Source organism: Paramormyrops kingsleyae, chromosome 4, assembly GCF_048594095.1.
Source record: "Paramormyrops kingsleyae isolate MSU_618 chromosome 4, PKINGS_0.4, whole genome shotgun sequence".
NCBI classification, from domain to species: domain Eukaryota; kingdom Metazoa; phylum Chordata; class Actinopteri; order Osteoglossiformes; family Mormyridae; genus Paramormyrops; species Paramormyrops kingsleyae.
Genome location: NC_132800.1, coordinates 26,426,959 through 26,446,697, shown reverse-complemented (window position 1 = coordinate 26,446,697; position 19,739 = coordinate 26,426,959). Strand labels below are relative to the sequence as shown.

The 19,739-nt window shown below is 48.3% G+C and overlaps 1 protein-coding gene across 7 annotated transcripts; it reads left to right on the top strand.

Moving 5' to 3' along the window:
- The first annotated feature begins 872 nt into the window (after nt 1-872).
- On the top strand, nt 873-14,402 carry LOC111852559 (protein FAM110B-like). Of its 7 annotated transcripts, none has more exons than XM_072711001.1 (4): nt 873-1,152; nt 2,700-2,834; nt 10,507-12,441; nt 12,668-14,402. In XM_072711001.1, exon 4 carries the CDS (start codon nt 12,929-12,931, stop codon nt 13,919-13,921), a length of 993 nt encoding a protein of 330 aa, XP_072567102.1. In that variant the 5' UTR covers nt 873-1,152; nt 2,700-2,834; nt 10,507-12,441; nt 12,668-12,928; the 3' UTR covers nt 13,922-14,402. The 7 variants fall into 7 exon arrangements, with proteins under 7 accessions (XP_072567102.1, XP_023684394.1, XP_023684392.1 ...); XM_023828626.2 differs by lacking the exon at nt 10,507-12,441 and adding an exon at nt 8,921-9,497; XM_023828624.2 differs by lacking the exon at nt 10,507-12,441 and having other exon boundaries at nt 2,700-2,819.
- The last annotated feature ends 5,337 nt before the right edge of the window (nt 14,403-19,739 follow it).

Here is a 19,739-nt window from a genome sequence, read left to right as displayed (position 1 = left end):
AAGATGGAGACGCTGGTGGCATTGTTCATTCTCAGAAAGGACAGTAGGTGGCGTAACGGTTAAGAAGCTGAATTCGTGTGCCAAAGAGCCAGGGTTTAAACTCCTAAATGGGACCCTGATTTTGAGGTATTGAGTCAAGGTTGTTGGTTTGGTTTCAACATTGGTAGGGGCCAAATCAACCCTGAACCCCCCCCCCCCCCTACACACACACACACACACACACATATGGGACTCTGACCATGTTGGTAGGGTACTTGTCCCTATCATTCTTACCCAAACCTACTCCCTTGAGACTCTGGGGGTCCAAGGCAAAAAATTTTCGTGGGGCCCTCCATCCATTGGCGTCGTAAAGGGTGGGGGGAGTTAGGACAATAAAAAAAACTGGAGCATAACTGGATTGATCTGGATTGGGGGCCCTGATATGATGTGCTTTCATTGGGCCCAAAATCTCCAGCAGCATCCCTGCCTCCAACCCCCCCCCCCTCCCCCAATATGGTAAAACCATTATATTAGTGTGTCTAGATAGTTTAGATTAATAATATCCACAAAGAGAAGTTAATAAACACAACTAATTTGTTTTCACTTCTGTGAAGAACAAAATATACAATGATAGTAAATTTGTTGTCGTAATGTACCCTCGGGGGCCCCCTACTGGCTGGTGGCCCCAGGCATTTGGCTACCTTGCCTGTCCCGTAGCTGCGCTTCTGCTTCCATTAAGTCATCAGTGAGATACTTAGTTAATGTATTGGGAACTAAGCAAAAAACTACTCTAAAAAAGAGTAAAGTTACAATGAAGAAATTAATGTACCACGTGTCTGAATGAGTGTTACTAACGGATGCACACGCCGACACAGTGCGCCCAGGGCTGGCACGGGTGCTCGGCTGCTGGTTGGCAGGCTGCTCCTGTATGTGTGATGCCAAAGCGGAGCTTCGAGTCCCGCTTATTCGTCAGACTGGCGCAGCTTGCAGTCTGCCGCGCCACTCGGAAGCCCTCAGCGGCCGACATCGAAGGCTTCGTGCCGCAGTCTCTGGGTGCCATTTACGGAGGAAGAAACGTGACTGGAAGTAGCCCGTACAGCAAGCAGGCGAACCCGGAGAACCGACCAAGAAAATCTGAAATAAAAAACTGGAGCTCTTTCTGAATGAAAGAAGGTGAAAATAATGTTCCGAGCTGTAACATAATATCAGTTTGAAAACCTAGTCTGACGACAGCCTTTTAGCCACTCTTGGCTATTTACATTAGTGCTGTAGCTGAGCGTTTTAGCATATAGGTGTATAGGTGTGTGCATGGAAGTGCACGTGAGTAAGATTATTAGTATCTGTGCGCGTGAGAGCACGGTATACATGTAAGAACATCTCGACTATGAGTTCTGGAAGTTAAAGGCAAAATGTGGCTAAACCACCTGCTTTTTAAAAAATGAATATAGAGAAGGCGACACCTGGGAGGAGCCCGTCTGTATTAAATAATTAACTAAGTAAAATATCTGGCCGCATAAACACAAGTGTTGTCGAAGCAGATCAGTGACAAGCTTGACCGATCGTTCAACCCTCCACAGTCCTTTGGCTTATTGACTAAAAATACATTTTTTTGAAAGAGAGCTAAAGTTTGACTGTAAATATAAAATAGCGGATCAATATAAAGCGCGTTAACTGGGGTACAATTCCGAGGCTGGACTGGCTTTGAAAGGTTGCTGGTTTTTACTTAACATCTGAGTTTATTGCTGACGGCGATATCTAACAGCGGATAGTGTATCACTGAGCAATAGTATGGAATTGCTAAGTCAGGGAGTCTGTTTTGATTTGCACCGGCCTGAGCCATACCTGAAACACTATATTAGGCGAATTACTGTCCTATTAAACTGCCTCAAATACATTACATAAGCACAGTGAAAACCAGTACGTCCTGTGAACATAGAGAACTGAAGGAATCAATGGCACTGCATAGTGCAGATAATTATCTGGCTCATTGTAAATATCAAACAAACAAATAGCAAGCACTCGAGATCATACCGTGGAAGACAGACGTTTCACATTTGTGAAGTGCAACTTCATCTTATTTTTTGTAGGTAGGCCCATTAATGTCCAACAAAATTTCAATTTTCATAATGACCGCTAAGGTAGTGTTTTCCTAGAAACGTGGGTTTTAATCCAACAGTAGCCTTTTTTGAGATATGTCCTTATTTACTGCCCAGTTGTTAATGTGAGAATGTGTCTGTTGTCTTAATGTAATTTAGTCCCTATGCGCTGGACTTCAGCTCCAATCAAAAAATGTACCGTCTCATGTTTCCCGGGTTTGACTCAAAGTCACTACAGCCTTTAATGGAGGAAGCTTTATAAAGTTGTTGAAAAGGTTGGGAATAAAATTCAAAAACTTGGTAACGAAAAAATATTTACTGAGAGTTCATCTAGAACGCAACAACTGGAGTTCAGGTATATTTTTGTGCTATAAATTAGCCTGTATCAACAATCCCGTTCTCTTTAAGAAGAAATGGGACGTATCATTTTGGACTGTGGGGGGAGAACTTTGCATTTAGTGTTTTGTATTGACATTTTAAGTATAAAACCTTGTTTATAGTTCAATTTAAAAAAATATTTCTGATGAAAAAATATAAAAGATAAACCAAGATGCTTAAAAGCAAGTACTAGAGAAAATCACATTTCAGTCTTTCTCTGTTTCCCCCCTCATGTAAACGATGAAGGCGTCCTGACTGTCCGCAGAGGGGAGCGAAGTAGCGGATCGCAGCGCTTCGGCGGCGCCTGGACGTATCGGCTGCGGCTTGGCTCTGCCACAAATAGCGGCGCGTCCATTTTGCTCGCAGGTAGGAAGCATTCAGGTAAATATTTATATTACGGGTTTTCCTTGCTTGTGTTAAAGCATGCCCGTTTTGGTGTTGCGACATGCGACGGGGAGGCTGCGCCGATCTTCTTGAGATAACAGCCTTTGGCAAATCTTTTGTTCGTCTGGCTTGTGGACGCGTATTGCAGTGGGTTTCAATTGCAATTGCGCCTCACCACTTCTGCATTTTTAAACATAAAACGCTAAAAGAGCTGGCAGTTTCTGTTTTGATGGCTGACACGTTTGGCGGTGTGCAGGCGTTTTTGTTATTATCTGGGTGTGCATCTTATTCTATTGTGTTTGTATAAACCGCATGAAAAGGTCCGCGGACCGCATACTGCATCCGTATCTGATGTGCGTGGATAATTGTAATATTAGACAAACATGTGCAGAGTGTCACCAATTATTAATTAGTATTCAGACCGCTAAATTATTTTTGATTATTTTATACATCTCTGGCAGTTTGGCAATCCTGCATGACTTAAACGAAGAAAAGGCGTCTAATTCCTGCTGCTGTCTGGATTTGTAATTTTTATTTTCAGAAATTAAAAACCTTTTCAGGTGATGACCAGCCAGTCGGTCGCCGCCCCAGGGTGGTGCGATCGGGTGCCACAGGCGAAACAATGTAAGGAAGTTGAGCGTCGCTAATGTTCCTGTTGATGCCAATGTGTCAGCATAATCTGGAGTCGCCTAGGGGGTCACGGCAGGGCTCCGCAGACGGGGCTGGGGGGGCGGCCACGCACTGGAGACAAAGGCTGCAATAACCAGCACCGGGGCGCGGGATGGGCACCGCCGGCCTCAGAGGGGAAAGAGGCGTTGGCCCTCCATCATCTGCTGCTTCTGCAGAATGACACGTGCTACCATTACAATAGATGGGGTGAACTGTTAACGGAAGGGCTGAGCCCTGACAACTTGATCTTTCAGCATCCGTGGGTTAATTCCAACGTGGCAATCCGGGCATCCGTTTGTAGGAAATGCATGAGGTTTTATTTGGAAGCTCACACCAGACCTGATGGACACACCTGTTTCACATTTCCCGCTGTGTGCCGTCGACTGACTTCGAATGCAGGAGCTCAAATCATAAAACACAAACACAGTGAATGTACTCTGGGTATAAAAAGCAGAGCGCTTGCCCAGGTATGAAAATGGCAGTTCTTTTAGAGACAGCTTAAGTCTTAACTCACGTACATCCTTCCGTGGGTATAATGTCGTCGTGTCATCGATATGGTGCTTACTGTAAGTTCTCCCCATAATTTTTCCTATTCCACATTAGCACAGAACGACCGGCAAGCAGTCGGGTGCAAATCATTACGCCTGTTAGCCCCCCGCATCTGTCTGGGACTGCAGTGACTGGTTATGTGCCTGCTAAGCTTGTTATTACCCTGAAGAGGCTCTCTCCCCGATAACATTAATCATTTTAATGCTTTGCCCAATGTCTTTTTTTTAAGATTCACCACATTTCCTACAGATTCTGAATTATAAATGACATATTCGGCTGCTTAATGAAATTTCCGGAATATTACTTTATGTAAATAATTTACGAACCGTCCACATATGTCCAGCGTGTTATGAAATGTGCGTATATTCTTAAAATTAACTACGGTGTGGATCACATGTCATAGGTATCAGGATGGGCGGAGGATCTCAGAGAGATGATGGCAAATATCAGGAGGCGGCGTGATGTGCGTTCCCGTCGGGGGAATGGCACCGCATCGGCGTGATGATGTGCGTTCCCGTCGGGTGAATGGCACCGCATCGGCGTGATGATGTGCGTTCCCGTCGGGGGAATGGCACCGCTTCGGCGTGATGATGTGCGTTCCCGTCGGGTGAATGGCACCGCATCGGCGTGATGATGTGCGTTCCCGTCGGGTGAATGGCACCGCATCGGCGTGATGATGTGCGTTCCCGTCGGGTGAATGGCACCGCATCGGCGTGATGATGTGCGTTCCCGTCGGGGGAATGGCACCGCTTCGGCGTGATGATGTGCGTCCCCGTCGGGGGAATGGCACCGCATCGGCGTGATGATGTGCGTCCCCGTCGGGGGAATGGCACCGCATCGGCGTGATGATGTGCGTCCCCGTCGGGGGAATGGCACCGCATCGGCGTGATGATGTGCGTTCCCGTCGGGTGAATGGCACCGCATCGGCGTGATGATGTGCGTCCCCGTCGGGTGAATGGCACCGCATCGGCGTGATGATGTGCGTTCCCGTCGGGTGAATGGCACCGCATCGGCGTGATGATGTGCGTTCCCGTCGGGGGAATGGCACCGCTTCGGCGTGATGATGTGCGTCCCCGTCGGGGGAATGGCACCGCATCAGCGTGATGATGTGCGTCCCCGTCGGGGGAATGGCACCGCATCGGCGTGATGATGTGCGTCCCCGTCGGGGGAATGGCACCGCATCGGCGTGATGATGTGCGTCCCCGTCGGGGGAATGGCACCGCATCGGCGTGATGATGTGCGTTCCCGGCGGGGGAATGGCACCGCATCGGCGTGATGATGTGCGTTCCCGGCGGGGGAATGGCACCGCTTCGGCGTGATGATGTGCGTTCCCGTCGGGGGAATGGCACCGCATCGGCGTGATGATGTGCGTTCCCGTCGGGTGAATGGCACCGCATCGGCGTGATGATGTGCGTTCCCGTCGGGTGAATGGCACCGCATCGGCGTGATGATGTGCGTTCCCGGCGGGGGAATGGCACCGCATCGGCGTGATGATGTGCGTTCCTGGCGGGGGAATGGCACCGCATCCTTCAGCTCGACCACCTCCCGCTGCTCCCGGCTGTGAGCATCTGCGTGAGTCCGCCTTTCGTAAGCGGCACATTTAGGAACGTAAACAGATTCCCGTAGGCTCTCCTCACGTCGTTTTCCGTGGGAAGTGTGAAGGGCGGAATTCCACCATTGGGTGTAGTAAGCAGCCCAGAATGTAAGAATCATCAGCGATATTGCCAAGTATTCTAGCTTTGGTGTAATTTTTTTTGACAGGTTTTCTTTACATGCAAACAGGAATTTGGACGGTTGTGGTAACAGAAGTGAGGTTTTTGAAGTCCCTGGCGGGTGGGGATATCAAGAGCTGTCAATCACTGTCTGTTTCAGCCAATGAAGTGACCAGAGGGAGGAATGAGGAAACCAATCAGTGATTGACACAGCATGACCCCACCCACCACAATTTTCTCCCTAATTTCTCCCATGTGTCCAATTCAGTGGTATTGGTAAACAGCGCATTGTAAATTTGGCCAGTACTTGGAATTCATTGCGCATGATCGTGTGGCAGCCGAAGTACCAGGAACACTATTTCTCATGTTTATCTATAGGCTAGTCAATGCCGATGTCGGCTGCGTGGATAAACGTCAGTCCAGACAGAAGGGTAATGGATCGCTGTAGTGGGAAAGACCCATGGTTTAACTGGGCCAGTCATTCATTTACAGACGGATCAAAGTGGGATTATAATATGTGCTGGAATTAGGCGTGGGAAGCACAGAATTTTATGCCTTCCTGTGATCCGAGAAGGTGAAATTTGTGGTGAGGCGTGTCGGTAATTAAAAGAGGGCCCCATGCCGCAGCCTAGTCAGCCAGCTTTTCATTCACAGATAACGAATGAGATGATTACAGCAGCGCTAAACCCACCACATAAGCCTGGTGTAATTAACCACTGTTGCGCTTTGCAGCTGAAATTATAGACCGGGTCGGAATTCAGCCCTGCCCAGATATGTGTATGGTGGTCACAGAACCTGTCCTGGGTGACTCTTACGCCCCCTAGCTGCTATGCCCTTTATTGCAGGATGGGTCTCGAACTTTAATGAAACCATAATGCAGTTTGAAGACATCCTCCTTGTAAACTTGTCCATACGGTTTAATGTGATGTGGCTGTGTTGCATGACAGAGCATGGAGTCGGCATTTCAGGGAACGTGTAATTTCCACAGTTCTTGGAGGTGTGTGTGTTAAAGGATGCTGAAATGTACCATGTGGTATTACAGGGAGGCGCGTGGTATTACAGGGAGGCGCGTGGTATTACAGGGAGGCGCGTGGTATTACAGGGAGGCGCGTGGTATTACAGGAGGCGCGTGGTATTACAGGGAGGCGCGTGGTATTACAGGAGGCGCGTGGTATTACAGGGAGGCGCGTGGTATTACAGGGAGGTGCGTGGTATTACAGGGAGGCGCGTGGTATTACAGGAGGCGCGTGGTATTACAGGGAGGCGCGTGGTATTACAGGGAGGCGCGTGGTATTACAGGGAGGATCAGTAATCCAGAACTGAACACTGTCTGATTGGATGTCCCAGCATTTCCTGGTTTAACAACCTAAATCCATAGTCCAGAGCTCTTCCTTAACATTGATTATTATGTATATCCTGCTTCTGTGGCTGGAATGATCATCCAGTGTCCCGGCCTTTCCCAGCATCTCCATGTTTGGGTTTAACCGGTTCCCGGCTTCCTCAGTAGCTGCCGGTCTTTTCTTATCTCAGCTGCGGGGTTTGTAGCTTTTCCCCCCAGCCTGAGTGGAGCCCTGCAGGTGTCATTGCCAATGAAGCTTCCGTTCTGCAGTCGGCCCGCATTTCTGCTGAGTCGGCTCCCGCGCGCCTCGACTGTCGCTCGAGCTCTGGACCGTCTGAAGTCCATCACACATGGATCATGTGCAGGTTCACGTCTCTGCCTGCTGCAGCCGCGTCGCACCGGGCCGGTCCTCTGTGCACCATGTGGTGTTCCGGAATGCTCCGCAAATCCGATGGGGACATTTTTTTGCCTTTGGTTTATGCTTTCTACCAGTGACAATCCTAGACTCGTGTTCCATGATTGCCATGACAGCGCAGTGCCGTCCCAGGCTTCTGATTGTCTGGGATCAGCCGTTGGTGGCGACGTCTCCAGTTACGAGTTAATACGTATGTTACATGCAGTGGGGGGTGGGGCGCTGGAGGGCACCCTTCTGCTATGAACGTGACAGACCGAGGCGGAAGAGGAGGAAATACACGAACTCTAAAGCAGCGAGATAACGGTAAGAAGAGCTGCGATCCTCTGACAGACGCTGGCAGAACGGTTACACCGAGTGCTGTGCAATTAGACGACATTTGAACGTGAACAATTAAAATGTCTCCACGATCTGCCTTAGCAGAGGCATCGTTACAGTGTAGCACGGTATTATCTGAAGCTGTTTTACCAGCCAAATCCATTTCGACACACCAATACCCTGGTAATATCAAACAGGAGGTAGTGCTTTGTCCTCCCTTCCTTCCGCGGCCTCTTCCCAATATGCAGCACACTCCCCGTTTGGCCATCGGTACGGACGACATAAACAGACGTCGACATCGGCAATATGGAACTTATTTGGATTTTACGAAGCCGCAGACAGCAGTTATTTGGCACGGTTTGCACGTCGGATGGCAACACAAAGCACCCGAAAGCCACACTGGAGGGAAACACTTCATTACAATCTATTGAAAAAGGTACTTCGGTGTAAATTGTCTATTTTTTTTCTTTTAGGTTTTCTTACCTAATGGGGCTATTTTTTAAAAAAATATGGGAATTAGTTTGATTGTACTGTTCAGTAACTTGTAAAACAGTCTTAAAAACCAACAGGGAAAAAGAATTGTGATAAGATCATGGATGGTGATCCCACCTGAAGCGCATGGTGATTTGATGTCTTTACCGTATCACCCACCCCTGGTTACACCGCTGTAACTGTTGAGCCACGGCGACGGTTCGCTTTTCCAATTGCATGAGATGGTTGGATCAAGTTTTGTATGGCTCACCTGGAGCAGTTTGAACTTTGGGCTCTACCATTTTTGATGGGGATGGGGGTTGCTGGTGTCTTCTGCCTTGAGTAGCCTCTGCCTTTTTTGGTTTCTCCGCCTGATATGTGCAGTTTGTTTCCAGCCGCAGAGCAGAAGTGGCGAGTTGCCACGGGGCCCAGTGGCATTGACGTGCACTGACCAAATTAAGCAGCAGCTGTGGCCAGTTCCCTCGGCCGAGGTGGTCCGGTGGGCGGCGGGTAGAGGTGGTAGAAGGGGATGCTGGACTCTCATGCTCCCATTATGGGGTTCCCGGTCCTGTTTCTTCTGGTGATACGTCGACATGTTTCTGCTTTGTTTAAGGTGTTCCTGGGCAGCTGGGTGCTCTTCCCCCGAATACCACCAGGGGAGCACAGGAGCAGTTGTTGTTGGTTAACCAGCTGCCTGGGTCAGACGCCGCTTCGGTTGGGCTGGGGATAACCAGATGATCCACATCTGCATTTCAGAGCAGGATGCTTCCCTCCCAGGCATCGTTAGATGGGTGGCAGATTTTGTGTGTTAGGCTGTCCAGGGACTGGTTTGCACAGACATGAATCCCTGAAACCGGTGCAGCAGAAGCAAGAATTCTGCTTATGGACTAATCAGGACAAAAAGCGGGGGGGAAAGGTTCATCTGGCCTGTCTGGATTTCCACTCCAGCTGGTCCCTGCTGGTACCTCCCCCCACCCCGATCCTCCACCCCTCCCCCCAAGGATGGATCGCTTTCAGCCATACCAGAGGTGGCTGTTTCACAAGCTGCCAGAAAACGACATGCTGACTCGTAACCCCTTCTGGGAGTTACGACACACGGGAGACGTACTTCAGAAAATATTTCCTGTGCTTTTCTGGATCGGTGGAAAGGTCGAGTAGAAGCGGACAAGGGCTGTTCGAAGAACGGGACGGTACTGCTGCTTAACCTTTTGCTATGAATCTCTGCAGAAACACTGAATGTGTAGTTCCTGTTTCAGCCGTTTGGTTGTTAGGCTCCATTTGCCCTCCACTGCACCGGCCTCTTCTCGGACGACCTCACACTGGAGATCTCTCGCCAGCAGCTCATTGGCTGAGAGCAAAAGTGCTATGTTTTTATTGGTCCTCGTGTAGACTTTTCCTGTTGTAGTGGTTTTTTAATAACACCATAAGTAAACAAGTTAATTCATAGTGAGACAACGGTAAGTTTTTTTTTTTTAATTAACGCACCAAACCTCTAGGGCATAGTTGGTTGAAATCCTCTGGAGCACCAAAGCAGTGGTTTATCGGTTCTGCATGTTAGAACATTAATTTGTATCCTTGCAGAGCTGTAGCCTTAGGGCTGATTTATATTCGACGCTCACAACGAGTACGCGTATGCATCACAGCTGCCATGCATTTACTGCATTGATTCCGCACGTTGTCTATGAACACACACGCTCACACATGCACGCATGCACACACACGCACGCATGCACACACACGCACGCATGCACACACACGCACACACACACATGCCCGCATGCACACACACACACGCATGCACACGCACGCATGCACACACACACGCATGCACACACACACACATGCACACACATGCACGCATGCACACGCACGCATGCACACACACGCACATACATGCACCCATACACACACACACGCATGCACACACACACACGTGTGGATACACAGACTGAAAATTCTGTAATTCTGCTGTTTGCAGAAGTTTGTTATGGTCCCACCACGGATGCATGTTAGATGTGTCAGGTGTGCGTTTTGTGAAGCTCCTGATTAGCCGTGTGATTTAAGGCATGACGGTTGAAGTGCCGGATCCTGACAGTGCACGGCGTGGAAGAGCTTCCTGCAGGATTTAGGAAGCGAGGCCTGCTATTCCGTGGGACTGTTGGGCCTTTGAATCATACTGCAGGCCTCACCACCCCGCAGGTGCTGTGATTCTCTGTCTGTGACCCCGTCAGCCTCCATGAAGCCGTATCAGCAGGTCTCGGACTCAGAAACCGCCCCCCCGCGTTTCCCCGGCAAGCGGGCAGACTAAATCCTGGTCGGCTTAAGGTATCCTAGCTCCAGAATCCGCCTAAGAGAGAATCAGCAGCTTTACACTAGGCGAGAGCAGCCACCCGTGTCCTGCAGGGGGCGATCTGCCCAAGTTACATCCATTGACATCTCTTCACTTTATGAAACTGATGGCAGAAATAGATGTCAGTGGAGAAGCTCAGAGTTATGGGTCTGTCTCCGCAGATCACGCCCACGACGTGGTCTTTGCATGGCTCGTGCGGCTCTGTCTGCCCTCTGCACTGCGTTGCTATGGATACAGCCTGGTGTTGCTAGGGTGTCAGCCCCCAGTCACTGTGTCTGTGTGCCCTGCTGAATCTCCCTCCCCCAGCCTAAGAAACGCTCCGTTCCGTAACAGACGGGCAACCTTAAGGTCAGGGTTTCTGGGTAATCTGCATAATTAGACTCCATTAATGAAATGCGTGCAGTGTAATTGAAACCCCGTGCTGTTTGTTTAAGCCACACTCACTGCGAAGATCATCCAGCACCCTAATGACGGCGACTTTGGGCACTGACCTGCCGCTCGGAAGCTACCCATGCCAGCTATCACCCTCACATTCCACCGTGATCATTCTGTGCCGTTAATCTTATATACTCCGTGCTTCGATACAGTGTACGACTAAAATGATTATTGAGGGCAGTTAGGAGTGTATTGCAAAATTAACAGTGATTGATGGTGTAGCATATTAAAAATGATTTGTGAAAAATTCCAGAAGGCAACCAAGGAGGTGAAACTAATTCCTAGGTTAGTTATAGGTGGGAGGAGGGTTAGGAGTCATATCCAATTAGCTTGCTGCCCCCTCAGGAGACGGCACCCTTCAACAAGTATTAAACCTGAAATCCAAAGACTTGACACAGTGATTCCCAGTAGAGCCTGACCAATGCTCATTTTCTCATACCAGTACCGATTTAGATATTTGAGGATTTAAAAATCCGATAACAATATATCAACCGATTATTCATTTTTTCAGAAACACATAATCAAAGATTTTCCCTAACATTTTTGTGTAGTTATTTAAAAATCCTCAACCGATATCACATAATGCAGTTTAAAAATAATCTGTGATTATTTATTGTCATAAACAGTGCTTTGAACAAAAGTACAATAAAATATATTAAAGTTTTGATAAATAAGAGTCACATTTTTTTCCAAACTCGTGTAATGTGGTTGAAGGACCCGTTTCGATTTCATTGTCATTTATCAGCCGTTATAAACACCAGTAATGACTTATTTGCAATTAGTGCATATTGGCTGATAACCTGCTGTGCAGATATTATCGGTCAGGCCCAAATTTCCATGTTATATGAAGTTTCCTGTGTGTCAAAGCTCACTGTGTCCTAGCATCAGGAAGGCCAGGGAATGAATGGGGAACACTGCTGGATAACAAGGGCAGGATCAAGCCCCCGACTTTGGAGGTATGAGGCATCAGTGCTACCCACCGAGCCCCCCCCCCCCCACTGGTCACATGGGGTCGGGAGGGGAGTGGCCTCAGTGTGAGTAAGACGAGCTTGTTTCACGTTTTGGTCTCAGGATGAGGGAGCAGGAGTGGGAGGAACATAAAGCAGGCCAGGGACGTCTGGCAGGGAGCTACAGCCCCCAGCGGGTCGCAGGATGTTGCTGTTTGGTTCAACAAAACTCTTCCATCTTATTGTAACTCTTCCAATGATAGATCAGAAACAGAGAATTGAGTAAGAACTAAATTTAAGTGGAAAACACAAGAGCAGAGCGTCCAGCAGTGCTGAGTGAACCTGTTTCACCAGAACGGTCAATCATGACGGTGAACTGGGGACGGTCATAGGTAGAATGAGGTTAGTCGAATTCTTAAGATGGTTTGTGAAGTTTGCAAACTTTCATAATGTATTATTTTATCGTTGTAACGCTGTGGAGGAGTCATCGTCTTTTTGAATGACCCATGTCTTTGTATTAGGTCAACATAATGACCGCAGAAAACCACTGAAGACCAGAAGTAACTTCTTTCTGTCTGATGAAGTCCTGTTACCGTCGCCCTAATGCACAGCTCTCTCTTCATTTCAGAGCCTGGGCTTCATCGCTGGGTGGGAGGAGCCTACGTCGTGGACGCGGGGCCGCTCTCAGGGGCCCTGTCACTGGGGAGACATGCTGAGGAGGAGCCTGGGGAGGAGCGGTTTCTCTAAGCCGTGCTGCTGAGCCGCCGCCCCCCCCTCCCGTCCCAACTCACTCGTTGGCCTGCTATCTTCATGCCTGAGCCTCCCCGCCACCCTCGGGGGAACGCCAGCCACGGAACCCATCGTGCCAGCGGCTGAGCCGCCATCCGACATGCCTACGGAGGCACTGCGCTCAGAGGGTGCGGTCAGGGTGCCCGGCCAGGTCACGCCGGCGCCCGCCGTCCCCCTGCGCATCCTGAACAAGGGGCCCGAATACTTCCGGCGCACGGCCGAGCCCAACCCCAAGCGGCTAAGCGCCGTGGAGCGACTGGAGGCCGACAAGGCAAAGTACGTGAAGAGCCAGGAGGTGATGAAGAGCCGACAAGAGCCGGTGAAGCCCCCAGCCGGCCAGGCTGCCACCCCCAAGGCCTGCAACAACAATGCCAAGGCGGAGAGCTGTGTACAGAGGGGCAACCTCAACCTGGACATTCTGAGGAACATTCTGAACAGCTCAGAGGGCACCTCGGCCAGTAAGGCCCAGGGCGCACGCAGCTGGGCGCCCCGGCGCTCGGCTGAGCCGGCGGGCAACCTGAACGTCAGCCGGCGCCTCCTAGAGGAGGGATCGGGCCACCTGCCGCCGCTCTATGCCTCCCACAGTTCCTCGGACATCAGGAGGGCGTGTCACGGCAAAGCCTACCGCGTGGCACCCAGCTGCGGCTCCGCCCCTCCGCTGCCGGCCAGGCGTGGTGCCCCGCCCATCACCGTGCCGCCTCTGGAGACAGATGGGGTGGCGTCAGTGCTCTCGGCCGGGGCGCCCCCCCTGCGCCGATCCAAATCCGACCTGAGCGAGCGGCTGGGGGTCCGGCCCGATGCCGACCAGTTCTTCAGCCACTGTGGCCTGGACCCTGAGGAGATGGAGAACACAGACGTGGAGAGCGGCCCCCGTGCCGGGTCTGATGTCATCTCGCTGAACTTCCGCAGTGCTAGCGTGCTCAGCTCGGACCGTGAACGCTCGCCCCACAGTGACGGCGAGCCCACGGACGACGAGGATGATGGGGACCGTGTGCCCTATGGCATCTCGGCTGTGGAGCGCAACGCTCGCGTTATCAAGTGGCTTTACGGTATCCGGCAGGCCCGCGAGACGCACAGGGTCTCTCATGTCTGACGGGGTGCACTGCCAATGGAAGACATTGCCCACAGGGACCCAAAGGGATCCATTTGGACTCCCCCTTTCCTAGCAGGGCTCGGCTGTTCCTTTTGGGCCCGGCTCCACTGATCAGGTCCGTCCTGCGATACCAGCGAGCGGGTCACCGTGCGCCATCTTATTACCCAGCAGCCTTTGCGGTGTAAAGGCTTGCCCTGACAGCTGTAAATTTCATTTACCGAAATAAACTGTTTTTTCATTTAAATGTTTTGAAGATGTGTATATACCTCAAAGTGACCAAATCTGTGATTATTATAAGTGGTGGTCTACGCTACATGTCGAAAAAGAAAAACAAGTTGTTCCCCTACAGTCTGTTATATTCTGATGCAGGTGTATGGCTGTGACATTCAGTGTTCAGTACTTGGTTGAGAATATCAGCACACGTTTTGTTCACTTTTTATTTAGCGTTGATTTGGTTAATAAAGAAATAGGGGCAACTCTGTGAACCTGGAAGAGTGAAATGTTTCTAAATAAATAAAAAGACGGAAGTAAATCTGGGTGTGTAAAGGTGAGCCGGCACCACAGGATCCCATAACGTACTCACTCCCATACACCTGTATCCCATTATGTACTCACTCCCATACACCTGTATCCCATAACGTACTCACTCCCATACACCTGTATCCCATTACGTACTCACTCCCATACACCTGTATCCCATAACGTACTCACTCCCATACACCTGTATCCCATTATGTACTCACTCCCATACACCTGTATCCCATTACGTACTCACTCCCATACACCTGTATCCCATTACGTACTCACTCCCATACACCTGTATCCCATTATGTACTCACTCCCATACACCTGTATCCCATAACGTACTTGCTCCCATACACCTGTATCCCATTATGTACCCGCTCCCATACACCTGTATCCCATAACGTACTCACTCCCATACACCTGTATCCCATAACTTACCCACTCCTATACACCTGTATCCCATTATGTACTCACTCCCATACACCTGTATCCCATAACTTACCCACTCCTATACACCTGTATCCCATTATGTACTCACTCCCATACACCTGTATCCCATTATGTACTCACTCCCATACACCTGTATCCCATTATGTACTCACTCCCATACACCTGTATCCCATTATGTACCCGCTCCCATACACCTGTATCCCATTATGTACCCGCTCCCATACACATCTATCCCATAACATTCCCGCACCCATACACCTCCATCCCATAATTTACTCTTTCCCGCTCACCTGTTTCCCATAATGTTCCTGCTCCCATACACCTGTATCCCATAACTTACCTGCTCCTATACACCTGTATCCCGTAACGTTCCTGCTCCTATACACCTATATCCCATTAGGTACCCTCTCCAATACACCAGGATCCCATAAACTACAGTTTAAGCTACTTCCAGATTCATGAAAATGTCCTTTTTTAGGTCATTGCTGAGACTTCAATTACTGCACAGCATGGAAGTTGGGGGGATGTCAGTGGCCTAGAAGCAGCACCCTAAGTATGTTACCACGGCAGCAGAGAGGCCTACATGCTCGGTCCCAGGGAAGCTTTCTGAAGGATTTATGTATTTAGCTTTAGGACGATTCTACTAAATTTAATAACCTGATAATGTTATTAGGGTCCTACTCAAATCCAATTAGACAGGCCTAGGAATGCTAACATGCTGTCAGGCAACCACGTGTGTTCCACAAGGAGGTACAGATTCGAGGCGAATGTCCCAGTCACATCTGCTTGCTAGCACCAGAAAGCCTGTACAAAGCTCTTAGGTTTCTGCAAAGTGTTGGCAACACAAACCAGAGTGATGGGACTGCGGAGAAATGTTGTGTTTTTGTTCATGTGATTGGGATTCGTCCCCCTGCTGGTCTTTTAAGTTCATTACAAAAACAGCTCCAGAAACGCCTTGACCTTACAAAGGTATGAGATAAATTGTTTTATCGTGGCTCATTAGGTTTGTTTTTTTTTTCATATTGACAGGTGACACTGTTATTTTATGAATTTTATAAAGACACCACATATTTCAATATGGTGAATTATCCCTGTAGATGATAATTGAAGGATCACGGTTACCGGCTAAACCAAAGGAGCCATGACAGCAGGGCTATAAATCACTGGCTTGCAGTGTCTTGCTCACCCATTGCAGTGGTGTGTCAGATCACCAGATCGAGCCAGTGGACCAAGGCGCAGCACTCATACCCGCTGCAGATTCAGGACTGCCCCCAGACAGGCGACGCAGCTATAGCTAACACTGCCACCTAGTGGCATGTATTCCTTACTACAACAGTCACTCAAAGATACAGTGTTACCCACGTTTCTAAGCGAATTATTTAGCCTTGATAGACTATGTTACTTGACTCAAATCCTGTTACGCTGAATACGACAGGGCATATTTAAAAAAAATCTGTAACATTAAACCGAAATCACTATACAGACACGATTAATAGTGAAATAAATTAGATAAATGAAAATCATTTTAAAGGCTAATTTTCTCTTGTTTTTTGCATTTCCTGGTAAATATCTGCTGATTTATTCTAATGTTATGCTAATAGATTTAAAATAAGATAACGATCATTCATATTGAAAAACAATTTTCATTAGTTATTATTTACGCACTTACTCAGTCATACCCTACAGGCAGTTTGGAAATGTCACTTAGCCTAACCCTAATCCTAACCCTAACCCTAAGCCATTAAGCTATAAGTAGGACAGACCTGTAATCTTCACAGAATAATTAGTAATTACGTTACATTGGTTTATGAGTTTATACCGTAATGGAGTTATAAAACTGTATGCATTTGCTGAGAATTAAGTAACGGCCTTGAACTGAAGGTGTTTGATTTGCTGAACCACAGTGATTTATTTCAGATGAAGCAGCTATCGAGGACAGGCTATGTCACACACATCTAGGTATGAATGGTGTGCTCTGATGAATTACATCGATCTATCCATACATATTTTAGCTGCTTATCCTGCTCAAGGTCATGGTGGGGTGGGCTGGAGCCTATCCCACAAACACATGGCACAGTCTGGGGTACAGGCTGAACTCCAATGTAGTACAAAAGGAAAATCACATGACTCTGCTGTGCATTCAGTTAATACAGCACAACAATAAACCACGTATTTAAAAAATTGAAAAATACAGGCAGAAATACAGGAAATATGTAATTTGAGTCAGATGCTGTTTCTCTGAATTGAGCCGATGGCTCGCTGGTAGCATTCCTCAGCGGGATTAAGGTCGGACCTCCACATGCCAGTTATACTTTGATATGGATCCAGCATATGGAGTACTTTGGTATTTTCCAGAACAAGGAGTGTGTTGTCCCTGGCGGAGGGTAAATGCTGAACCAGGCCACTGCAGGCCCACTCCAGACTGGGAAAGCAAAATGACCGATATGGGGTTTGAAACTGGCACAGTTAGGTGACAGAGCGGGAGATCAGGGCTGCGAAGTCTCACACACCTGGCGTGATGCTCATACTTTCTTACAGCAAATCTATATTATTCCATTATAAACCGAAAATTAGCCACATCAGAAGCGTTGGGGTAGTTTGCAAACCTTACAGACTGTTTACAAGGTAATAAAACTGTTACATACATGTAAATGCGTGTGCAGACTTGTCTCGAATTGAAAATCTCGCGCCAGCCAGCTGAGCAAAGTTGGCGCCCCAGAGAACGTGGACGACCGCTGCTAATTTTGCTTGATTGTCTTATTTCTTTTGGTCGCCATCAGTTCTCATGTTTCCTCCATGGCCATTTCCCTCTTGTATCTTTCCCCCAGGGTGAAGGACACGTTATTTTTTACGCCCCTGGAACTCAACAAACGGGACAAAGGTCTCTTCTACGGTAAGTTACGAACCACAGAGGCAACCTGTTAGTCTGTCTGGTATCAGCCCTGTAATTCTGAGCTTTGAATCGTATCATATACTTTCCAATACTTCTGACTGGTAGGAATTCAGCACCTCGGAATCAGCTGGGTATTATCAGCGTGTGGCTCCACTGATGAACCTGACACAGGGGGCGTGAACCTTCTGTGAAGGAACAAGCGCTTTGGTGCGAGAACCACATTGGTGCCACACGCCCCCGTGGCTCTGTTCCGGCTCTGTACCTGAGCACCGTAAGAAGAAAAATTTGCTATAGAAATAAACAAGACGATTAAATGTCCGAGATGACTTTGTTTACAGGGTTCAGATTCTGATTATCTGAAAGCTCCAAGCAGATACAGGCCTTTTTAGTGGTGTGATGTGAAACTGTCAATTCTGTGCTCATGCAGTGGCTGTTCAGAGCTCCACAGTGTCAGGGTCAGCACCTGTTGCCCCAGCCTTTCGAGTCCCTTCCCCGTTTGGCCAGCAGGCGTCACTGGCCATCCTGTCCCTCCTGTCAGCCTTTGAGTTTCCCCTAACCCTAACCCTAACCCTAACCCGTCAGCCGTATGGCTCAACAAGCTGAGCATGCGGTTACCTGTAATCCCCTCTTGTGTGTTTGAATCCTGTCTTCTCTGTTTTTGTATTTTGTTCCCAAGTGTTTCATTTGTATCTGTTTTGTAGTTCCTGTGATTCTGTGGATTGTTTCTCAGTGTGGGCTTTTAGCTTCACCTCAGTTCTGTTTTACCTGCCTCCATTATTTTCTCAGTGTTTAGTTTCCTTGGTTCCCTGTTTTGATCTCCCAGTCCTTTAAGTTAATTATTAGTTTCACCTGTTGCCTGTTCTTGTGCCGATCCTTGTGTGTTCTACCCGGATTTCTCATTATCTTGCACCTTCACTGATTTGGTTACCTGTCCTGTATTATCCTGGTTAACCTTTTGTATTTAAGTTTCTGAGTCGTTGTTGTATGTTACTGATGTTTGAATGTGTGATTTGAGGCCTGCCCGCCCCTTGTTTCCCTGCCCCATTTGTAGTTAATCTTTGTTTTTCCCCTTTTTAGTTTTGACACCTCACGGTCTATTTATTTTGTAATGTTCTTTGCATATTCATTTTTATTTAATAAACCACCGTGTTCCTGTGAGCCCCCAGTAGATCGTTCACATTCTGTTCCTGCCTGCACTATGCCTCACCCCCGAGCCAGAACCTCCCATGTCCAAGACACACAGTCTTAGCGACACTCAGTGTGAACACAAGCCTTTAGCATGATATGCTAATCAGCGTATTAAAGTCTGGGCACCATTGCCTTGTATGTAATTTAAAAGAAGTTACAAGATGTAGCAGTAGCATGTGTCTGTGTCTCGTAGGGACTCTCTGTGTGATGGTTCCTGTAGCACAACAAGGGGAGCCTTATGCTAGCGATGCAAAGGTTATGGGTTTAAATCCCAGCACAACAAGGGGAACCTTATGCTAACAATGCAAAGGTTATGGGTTTAAATCTCAACACAACAAGGGGAGCCTTATGTTAGCAATGCAAATGTTATGGGTTTAAATCCCAACACAACAAGGGGAGCCTTATGCTAGCAATGCAAAGTTGGGTTTAAATTCCAGCACAACAAGGGGAGCCTTATGCTAGCAATGCAAAGGTTATGGGTTTAAATCCCAGCACAACAAGGGGAACCTTATGCTAGCAATGCAAAGGTTGGGTTTAAATCCCAGCACAACAAGGGGAGCCTTATGCTAGCAATGCACAGGTTATGGGTTTAAATCCCAGCACAACAAGGGGAGCCTTATGCTAGCAATGTAAAGGTTATGGGATTAAATCTCAACACAACAAGGGGAGCCTTATGCTAGCAATGCAAAGGTTATGGGTTTAAATTCCAGCACAACAAGGGGAGGCTTATGCTAACAATGCAAAGGTTATGGGTTTAAATCC